The 10,521-nt window shown below is 35.5% G+C and overlaps 1 protein-coding gene across 1 annotated transcript in view; it reads right to left on the bottom strand.

Moving 5' to 3' along the window:
* Window positions 1-179: 179 nt before the first annotated feature.
* Window positions 180-10,521, bottom strand: part of LOC113519787 (dynein beta chain, ciliary-like) — a 46,404-nt gene continuing 36,062 nt past the window's right edge. Inside the window, exons 68-81 of the mRNA XM_026904993.3 lie at window positions 10,311-10,492; window positions 9,735-9,866; window positions 7,884-8,016; window positions 7,573-7,799; window positions 6,930-7,053; window positions 6,149-6,285; window positions 5,534-5,729; window positions 4,941-5,114; window positions 4,502-4,570; window positions 3,819-4,001; window positions 2,629-2,802; window positions 2,014-2,162; window positions 1,334-1,528; window positions 180-480 (exon numbers count right to left, since the gene is read on the bottom strand). Coding sequence (XP_026760794.2) covers window positions 381-480; window positions 1,334-1,528; window positions 2,014-2,162; window positions 2,629-2,802; window positions 3,819-4,001; window positions 4,502-4,570; window positions 4,941-5,114; window positions 5,534-5,729; window positions 6,149-6,285; window positions 6,930-7,053; window positions 7,573-7,799; window positions 7,884-8,016; window positions 9,735-9,866; window positions 10,311-10,492 — 2,175 coding nt within the window. The 3' untranslated portion in view covers window positions 180-380. The remainder of the gene's footprint in view (window positions 481-1,333; window positions 1,529-2,013; window positions 2,163-2,628; window positions 2,803-3,818; window positions 4,002-4,501; window positions 4,571-4,940; window positions 5,115-5,533; window positions 5,730-6,148; window positions 6,286-6,929; window positions 7,054-7,572; window positions 7,800-7,883; window positions 8,017-9,734; window positions 9,867-10,310; window positions 10,493-10,521) is intronic.

Raw genomic sequence — 10,521 nt, 5'->3', positions numbered from 1 at the left:
AACAGTACAAGTCAGTTTTGATGCTAACACTAATGCCTGTAATTCATGTAATGTAATTTTTCTCTAGATTTATTGATGAAGTTCCATAGTATTTATTTGGTTACACTTTAGTACGAGTAAAGGTATTAGCGCAGATTAAAATAAAACACCTCCATATTAAAAAAAATAATGTATTAGCCTAGAAAATCATCTACATTAAATAAGCGAATAGATAACAAGCCATAAGCAACTCTAGAATCTATTAAAAAATACTGTAACAAATATAAGTTTCACTAGTGATTAACGTTAATTAGAACTCTGTTGGGGCTTCTATTCTGGAATTGTTAAATAACAACGCCATTATTAATAATGTACTACAGTATACATAAAATATTTAAATATTAGACACCGAGTAGCAACGCAACACCGGCCAGGGTCCACCGCGTCGGTTTATCCTTCGTCTTTAGATTGAAAGTCCACACAAAAGTTGGTCCGCGCATACTGTAAAATAATTAATGGTGAAATTTCTTTTGACATTACGAACGATTTTTTTCTTGAAATTACGAATACGAAAGTTTTTTTATGAGTGATAATGAAACGGTAACCCCACCTGCTATATCGGTATACATTGCTGGGGCATCAGTAATAGATGATAGATGAGGATCAAACAGGTCAGTTCGACTATAGTATCAAAATCATAAAGAATTAATCAAGATGATTACCAGGGCGAACCGCGTGGAGGTTAATCTGATAGGATACATTGCTAGCAATGAGGCTGTTAGATCTCCAATGCTAACAATCCCTTCAATTTCAAAGAAAATACACAGGCAAAACTACTGGCTTTTAATATTTTTTATGAGCGGTATAGGGGATAAATATATCTGTAGAATCTCAGTTATATTTATATTATTTAATACGTGATTCTCTTTTTTAATATTATATATACAGTTTCCATGAGTAATTACACAAAAATCAAACTTTTTTTTTATACAACTTAGAATGGCAAACAAGCTGACGGCCCACCTGATGGAAAGTGGTAACCGTCGCCTATAGACATGAGCAGTACCATGGATATAACAGAGTATACTGTTTCGCCCATGATACCCCCCATGCGTTGCCATTCCTGAGGACTCAGGTGTTATTCCTTTGTACCCAATAAATTCACGCCATTCCCACCCTTCAAACCGAAACACAGCAAACATAACTGCCTCACGGTTGAAACACGAATAGGACAGAGGTACCCAAGCAATCGACTTTTGTACAGTCTTCTTCTGGTGAGTCTAGCCCTCATCAGTCTATTAAGTGCGACACCATCTTTGGTCGCCTCTTTAATTATTAGTTGAAGTATTTTTACCGTATCTTGTAGACAGGGCACTCGTAGACATTGCGCGTGTCCTGTTTGTCTTGTGTGACAGCTTTGATGTAGATAACGGGCATCATGGGGAAAAGTTCCATCATGCGAGACTCCACGATGCCACCGGTGGCCGTGTCCCACCGCGCACCCTCCATGTACAGTCCGTGAATATTGGCACCTTCACGTGGCGGTGCACTGATAAATAGAACATATAGAACCAGTTACATTTTATCAACCCGATGGAATTTTTTTTAATGGATGATGTAAGACTCCAATGTGTATAACAATGGTGTTTTAGAAACTCTTGTCATACAAGAATGACAACCTCACGCAGTAGTAGTAACAGATGATGTTAGAGTTAAAAGAGTCCGACTTTTGAGGGTATTTCATAAACTTTTCACAAATAAAAAGACTGTACTGGGTTAAAAATCTATTGTTAAATAGATTTTTTTCACAAGAACATGTTTAAAGATATAAATTATTACGTGATAGATGCAAAATTAATGTTTAATAGTTTAAAGAAACTTTATTTGAAACAATATTCGTAGAGTTATCTCTAATAATGTCATTTTCACGTGATTAACTACATCAAGTTACGAAACTGTTGTGGCAATTATAGATAATACGAGTCTTATTTACATCCTAAACGTAAATATACTTTAAAGTAATCGTATAGTTACTTGAAGTCTCCTCTGTTCTTTTTGGTGACATCACAGTTGAGGCACATCTTGTCGAGTGGCCACTCGTTCTTGCGCGCTGTCTGCTGCATTATAGCAGTCAGGAACGACTGCGGATTGAAGAAGCCAGCGAGCCACACAGCCGGCGGCAACTAGACATCTCAATACATTAATTAACCGTTGCAGAAAATTTGCTGCATAATTTGGTTGGGTGCTATTGTCCTCAGCAGTGAAAAAGAATATAAGGACAAAAAAAAACTAAAATCTTTGATTTTACTAGTATTATTTAAGTAAGATACAATAAGTATGGATAAATAAAGAATTAAAGTAAAAAATATTGGAAGATTTATTATAGAATATGATTGTTATGTTTACCTAATTATATTACAATAATATTACACACAAATATTTTCATACCAAACAAATAATCTTTCAATAAAGATAATAAATGTAAAAATTCTTTTTACATTTATTATCTTTGCAGATACATATTTCAACATTTACATCGTAAGTCATAAAGACAACTATTTACGGGTCATTTTTAAATGTTTACTTAAAAAAATCTAATAATAATTGCAACACTAAAGAGATCGTACAAACAGGAAATGACAAACGTACATTAAAATCACCCGACCAATTTTCCAGTTCGCTGAGCCTTAGACAAAGGTCTGAAAACCAGGCGGCGAGACCGAGTAAACTTGGATACGCCAATTTTGTCCACAAATCTGGAACCTTGTCCATGAACAGCGATTCCATCAACTTTTCCATGTCACTGCTAATTGTCAGTTCTCCCTAAGAGACAACACATCTTTATGTTCTTTATGTAAGAAACTCGGAAAATTTTTATGTTTTATCACCTTGTCCGTTTTGGTCTTATTTGGTTTTTGACTGGGTTTTATACTGGTTACTTACATTCGACAAGAAATAAACTGTTGACAGGACAAACGTTTAAGCGGTTTTTATGAACCGTCGAGGATTTGGACGTGTGCCGTGTTTTTTTTATACAACTTAGAATGGCAAACAAGCTGACAGCCCACCTGATGGAAAGTGGTAACCGTCGCCTATAGACATGAGCAGTACCATGGACATAACACAGTATACTGTATCGCCCATGATACTCCCCATGCGTTGCCATTCCTGAGGACTCAGGTTTTATTCCTCTGTACCCAGTAAATTACATATCCCACCCTTCAAACCAAAACACAGCCATGCAAACACAACTGCTTCACGGTAGAAACACGAATGGGACGGAGGTACCCAAGCAATCGACTTTTGTACAAAGTCTCCCTCTGGTAATACAGCAGCAGATTTAGAATCCCAATTATCTTTATTTTTCTATTTACTTGGACTGTATTCTTTTATCTAATTAACAAGAAGCTTAGTGCTATAGTAACTTACATGAACACTTTATTTTTTGTCGCCAAGTAGTTATATTTACATGGCTGTGATTTGGTTTGAACGGTTGTATGTGGTAATAGGTATGTGATGTTTATTCATCTCAGTATACCCAGTTATGTATATTTATAGTTTATAGGACAGATTCTCAAGCTACAATAACAAAATCTTAAAGGTATATATATCTATATATAAATCTCCTCTCTAATATAAAAACTCTTCCGAAACAACTCGTCAAACAACCGATTTTGATGAATTTTTTTATGTATATTTGGTAAGTATGAGTAATAAGTCGTTAAGTATATTTTATACCACTAGGATTAGATTATTGTCACTATCTCGAAAAAAAAAAATATATGACAGTACAACATTTGCTCTGGGTCAGCTAATAAGCATATAAGGAATATGCAAACCTTGAGACCAAGTTCGAGCTCTTTCAGCGACCGTCGTATCTCCCCCATCAGTCGGTTCATACGCTCGCACTCTTGGAGCGCGACAATCGTGAATGGTGTAAGTTCCTCTACTTTACCCATCAACTCTTGCAAATTGAACGGCTCGGGCACTCTGTCCAGTATATCGTCCAGCATGTATCGCACCTACCGTTACGTAATATATAATTAGCTAGAGATATTACAGTTTTTTTCTGCTGGTGAGAGGTTTTTCTATTTAAAGAAGCCCATCTTTCAATAACAATAAATATTTATATTTTAATTAGCTGTATTCCGCGGCTCTGTCTGCGTAAATAATATATCCTATGCTCAAGTTCTCTTGAAATCTATTCAGTAGTTTTTGCGTGAAAGAAAGTAACAAACATCCATCCATTTATCTATCGATAGAGACATTCGCATTTATAATTATAATTTTTTTTTCGCATTTATTTTAATAGGATTTAAATTGAATAATAAATAATATTCTTAGATTCCATGTTCAAAAATAGACAATGAATGATTAAAATATGATTAAAACAAACACCATTAAGTTTTAAGACTTAGAAATTGAACTAAAACCATAAAGAGTACATGACAAAGAGCTAGAATATAGACCTACATTCAAATTTAGACACTATATAAAACAGTTCACGAGTTTTGATAATTACCATTTCTTCTTTTGTAGCTCCGCCACCAGCTTGTGCGCCACTGTCACGAGGCTGCATTTCGAATACCACCTGGTATAAGAACATCAAAGATTTTCATTAAATACAGAATTTGGAAAATGCATGATGAAGCTATTTTTATTTCTGAAACTTTCTTTAGACAGTTGTAGTAGACATGTATTTGTTGATAAATGTCTCTGACCAGTTCATATTAGATAGGAGATTATATTTATAAACATATTAATTTTATTTCTCTTATTACGAAAGTTTGCAAAGAAACAAATACTGTTTCTTGTCTTTTAAAACTTCCAACTTTATGAAATTTGGCAAACTTAATGTTTAGTACCTCCTTGGCATGAAGAATATGGGATCCTTTGTTCACTTCTTATTCTGAGTACAGCTATTTATAACATTCGAATCCAATTCCGTTAAGAAACATTACCTTGAACAAGCGCTCTGATACGGTTGTCAAGTATCCAATCTCTGCGTTGGGATGTAGTCCATACAAATAAGGCGTTTCATCAGGCAAGTAGTCGTCTATGTACTGATGATAACCCATATAGTCCGAGTTGGGAGGTGATATGAAACCTTGGGCGAGTTGCAATTCACCGTCCACCTAAAATGTTTAATCATAATCATTAATTATTAATGATAATAATTAATATTATTAAAAAATTACTTCAGGTACCTATAAGGTCTTATTTGCCTATCAAGTCTTATAATAAAACTTTATAATTAGAGTATGTTATAATTAGAGTTATGAATATAGATGGTTTTAGGTATTTTTGACAGTAAGCCAGCATCGCATCTTAAAAACTCTTGCATTACTAGAGACATTGGTATATCAATTGTATATTCCAGATCCCTGTGACATGAAAATATAGTAAATAATAATTACTTAGTATTTTCACTGCCATATATTCTGTTTTAATCGAAACACAGTCATGCTAGTACAGAACAGCTGCTTAATAACATTATTGAGAAAGATACTCTGTAGACCAGTTAGTATTCCTAAAAGTTATATAGCCTACAAACCAGTTCCGGCTGCATGTACTCGAGCAGGAAAGTGCGACACAGCCGCCTGTCCCAATCATCGGTGATGTGGCCGCCATACATAATCTCGCCAAACAGATAGCGCAGGTCCTCCCATGGCACACGAGGATTAGCCTCCAAGTAATTATATAGCACATACACACAAATGGTCAGGTCGCCGAAGTTGAATGGATAAACTCTACAAATTGTGTGAACAGTTAATTGTATTTTCCCTGTTGTATGATTTGTTTGATATTAGCAACTTCAAGTCTTATCTTGTCTGATGATTCATGGTATTTTTATGAACTTTGAAGTAATCTTTTAAGTTAAAGGTATTTTATTTATTTCACCTATAATCGTGCATGTAAATGTAGTTTATATCTTATATTATGAGAAATGCAAAAATCAATCTTTGCATTTCTCATAATATAAGACTATACCTTCTTTATGACTCGGATTAGTACTCGCAGACTGAAAGTATAAATGAAACTCACAGAAATAAGCGATCAATCTGGTAGCTATAAGTTGCTATTAATAAGAAAACTCCTTAATACAATCTCTGAATATGTAGTGTGTTTAATGTATAATAATTAAAATTTATGAAGCAATCAAGTTCACCTGTTCCAACCCTGCGGGCCGAATTTACGGCGCTCGGCGACGACGGCATGGAAATAACACAACGAGAACAGTATCGACTTAAACTCCGCTTCTTTGCTGCACATCTCCAACGTTTCCTGACTGAAGTTATCCAACGACTGGTAAATATAATAAGTGAAGTGTTGTCAGTGACGGTCATTGTCGATAAGAACTCGGGAGTAAAATATCAAAGCTAACTGAAAGGCAATTACTAGGTACAATGTAAGTTTGCACTCCTTTTTCTGACGAAAGCCAATACCACACAGTCCAGTCACAGATAATACAATACAATATTTTCCATAGTAATATATTATTTGTGTGATTTGAATAAGCTACTAAGCTACTATGTATGTTAAACGAAAGTTGTCTATCAATATTTTAACATAGTCAAGAACTATGCGTCGTTACCGCTGAAAACTATGACATTATCTATTTTGTGTACAACATGTTCTAGTAAAATAGCCACAAAAATAAATTATAAATATATTACTAATTACACAATATTTTACCATTAATCAATTAACCGATGTGTCATTACGAATTTATAAGATCAGCCTTTGTATGCGTGCTTCCGTAAACGTATAGAAAATGGATATAATCAATAAATCAGCAACTTTTTAGATAAGCAAGGCTTGTGATGTGACAGGAATCTCTTTAAGATTTTGTTTAATTGTAATTCAATTTTTAATTTAAATAAAATTTTTAATTGCATTGATTTTTCAATTGTTTTATGTTCAAGGTTAATAGTAATATATTATTATACCTTATGTAAATTAGCCCACATTCCAATTGGGGGTTCATTAGTGATCTTAATAGCTGACTCCAAGATGCCTTGTGGTATTATGTGGTATGCTGCATCTGCCGCCGGCTCGGCACTCAAATATAATCTGTTTAAATGTAAAATTGTTATCATCAACGATTAGTTATGAATAATGACGGAAAACCGTACTCTGTAACACAATTATTAATAGTGCGGTTAATATACACATAAATGTGGTTTTAGATTATCATCTTTTTACGATAACATTTCAGAATTTGTATTATGCAGTAGCAATGTATAATTCCTTGCTCATTGTGTACAAAGATACATTCATAAATAATTATTTCATTTTTACAGAATAAGATAGCGTTGATAATTTATACTTAGCACAAACAGATTTAGTTAGATAGATAGAACATTTTGGCATTTGCTTTATTTGCATCAAGACATATATGTTGCGAAATTCGTAACAAAAAACAATGTTTAACATAAGGGTGATATACACAAAGTTTTATACATAAAGTAATTTGTGAAAATGTAATATGTGTACCACAATGATATAAAGAGGCGATATCTCAGCGAGTTCTTTGCCTCATACGCAAATCAGTAATTTTTAGTAAGTGCATAAAATACTTCCCAAACTAACCTGTATTCAGGTAGCGGATTTTCAAATGTCTCCTCCATTTTTTTCTCCAGTGTTGCCAGCCACTTGGCTACTAAATGAATATTCTGCAGTATCACCCAATGCCCATTAACCGAAGCCACGCTCATAGCTTCTTCAGCGACCACTTCTTGACCTTGACCGAGGGATACTATATGAAAGTTCTTTTTATCCGTAGAAAAGCCAAGTTTACGACCCAACTTTTCTAAGTCCTAGGAAAACAAATTTAAGTATGAGGCGATGTATTTAATAAAAAAAATCCTTCGAAGTATGTCTATCTATCTATCTTGGTTTACCTTCAGAGGATCGACACCGGGTGATAAAATGAAGAACATTGCCGTAGTCGAAGTACTCTCTTGATAAGACTTCTCTAGCGATGGCGTTCGTGCCTCAGTGTACTTTGTTCCAAGATTCTCTTCACAAAACGCACTAATAAAACATTTAGTTTATTAAATATTTTTTTACTATATTGACGTCACGAATATACAGATTAATGAAAATTAATCTGATAACAGTATTTAAAACAAAACATTGTGATATTATAGTACAGGGTGGCCCAAAAGTCCTTAGAAAAGTAAAATTTGAATTAAACAAAAACGGCGCGCGTGAGCGGTGCAGGGGAAGCGGGGGCAGTAACTTCGGTTTCTGGGAATTTAGTCGCGATGGAGCGTTTCACCGGAGCGGACCGTGCGTTTTGTGTGCGCGAGTTTTATCAAAACAACAATTCGGCAACCATTGCGAGGCGTAAATTTCGAGAACACAAAGGTTTACACAACTTTGATGACACCCCAGCTCTCCAAACGATTAAGAATTGGGTTGCTAAGTTCGAGGAGACCGGTTCGACGTTAGATAAACCGCGGTTGGGTCGCCCAAGGACATCACGTACGGAACAAAACATCGACACAGTGGCACAATCTATTCGTGAAAATGCTACACAGTCAACTCGTAAGCGTTCCAGTGCATTAAACGTATCCAGGACATCGTTACAACGGATTTTGAAGAAAGATTTACTTATGCACCCTTACAAAATTCAGTTGGTGCAAGAATTAAAAGAAACTGATGCTATTCAGAGAGTGAATTATGCTAATGAAATGTTTAATCGGTTTACTTCGTTCAATAACATAATGTTCTCTGATGAGGCACACTTCCACATTAACGGACATGTTAGTAAACAAAATTGCCGCTATTGGAGCCCGATTAATCTAAAACTTAAGCACCAGAAGCCCTTACATAGCCCTAAAGTTACAGTTTGGGCCGCTATGTCAGCCCATGGCATCATAGGGCCTTACATTTTTTGAGGACGGCAGAGGGTGTGCTGTTACTGTTACTTCGGAGCGATATGTGGCCATGATCGAGGAGTTTTTCACACAAAAATTGCAAAACTTTCCAGGCTTTAATGCCCGAACATGGTTTCAACAGGATGGAGCAACTTCCCACACCTCCAATACTGCTATGCCCGTTATCCGTCAACTTTTTCCAAACAAAGTTATCTCTAAGAGAGGAGACATTTCCTGGCCACCACGTAGCCCGGATCTGACTCCAATGGATTTTTTTTTGTGGGGCTACCTTAAGGCTAAAGTGTACGACTCTAACCCGCGATCAATTAATGACCTAAAAGAAAACATCCGCAGAGAAATGGCAAGTATTTCAGCAGTGACGTGCCGCGCAGTCATCGACAATTTCAGAAGGCGTTTGCAAGAGCGCCGTGACTGTAACGGATTACATTTGGACGACGTTATTTACAAAAAATAATTCCCGTTTTTCTAGCTATATTTACAAATAAAAATATTATTCATAGTGTAATTAGTTTTATTTTAATTAATTTTTTTCATTACTAAGGACTTATGGGCCACCCTGTACAATAGCGTATTGATTCCTCGTTCAATCGATTGTTCATTACTTAATTTTAATCGTAAAACAAAACTTCGAAACGTTTGCTAATAATATAGTAGCATGCATTGGTATAGTTCTAATTGCTCATTACGCATAGGTAAGATGTCCTTATTGCGCTAAGCATGAGCACAAAGACATAAATAGTGGGAACAATAACAAAAATAGAATGGTTTCGGTATCATCTATGGTTATTTATGAATTAAACATTATAGACATTGAAATGTCGTTAGGTAATTCATGTAAAAAAGTCTCACCTGGATGCGTATGACATACGGTCAGGACGCAGTGCACGCATAATGCAAAGTCGCTGCAAGGGCGTTTTGTTTTTCCATTCACCTGGCAATTTGTCTCTTTCGGGCGCTTCGCCGTCGGTGTATTTTTGCCATCTATTTATTAATATAAATTATACCTATTTGATTTTCTTGGTTTGTGTTTCCCATATAAAATTTAAAATTAAAAACTTCACTGATAAAGCAAAGGGTATACTTGCTTACTTTATTACTATCAAGGTATTGTACGAAGCTTTCGAAGGTGTTCACAGTACATAGAATTAAAGATAAAATTAATTGCAAATTATTGAGTGCTCGCAAGTGCCTCAAATGTGTGTATTTTTGTATTGCCTGTATATATTATGAAATGAGGTTATTAGTGAGCAGTTTCTAATACAGACCAGTTAACACCTAAGTTCTCAAAAATGGCAATGTAAGGGTGATGCTTGTTCATTTCTGGACCTTTGATCTAATATGCGAGCGCTCAATTTACCACTCTCAGCAAAAAAAAAATAATGTAATAAAGTACACAGGTTAATAACCAGTAGTAAATGAACAAACCTTTTAGTGGCCCCCTCGATGTCCTTGTCGAGGTTCTCAAATGCATCCATTTTGGACAGCGCGATGATGCCGCCCCAGGAGTTATTTGAGAGCCACGAATACGGGGACACTTCGGGCGCCACAGCGTACTTTAATAGGAAATCCAATTCTTTCGGGTCTACTTTGCCTTCAGCTTGTAGCACCTGTTAATTGCAAACGCAGCCAAGTTGCA

The sequence above is a fragment of the Galleria mellonella genome, unplaced genomic scaffold (assembly GCF_026898425.1).
Source record: "Galleria mellonella isolate WM207_F2 unplaced genomic scaffold, CSIRO_AGI_GalMel_v1 utg65, whole genome shotgun sequence".
Lineage (NCBI taxonomy): Eukaryota > Metazoa > Arthropoda > Insecta > Lepidoptera > Pyralidae > Galleria > Galleria mellonella.
Note: the sequence above shows the minus strand (reverse complement) of the source record. Positions and strands in the feature narration are given on the sequence as shown.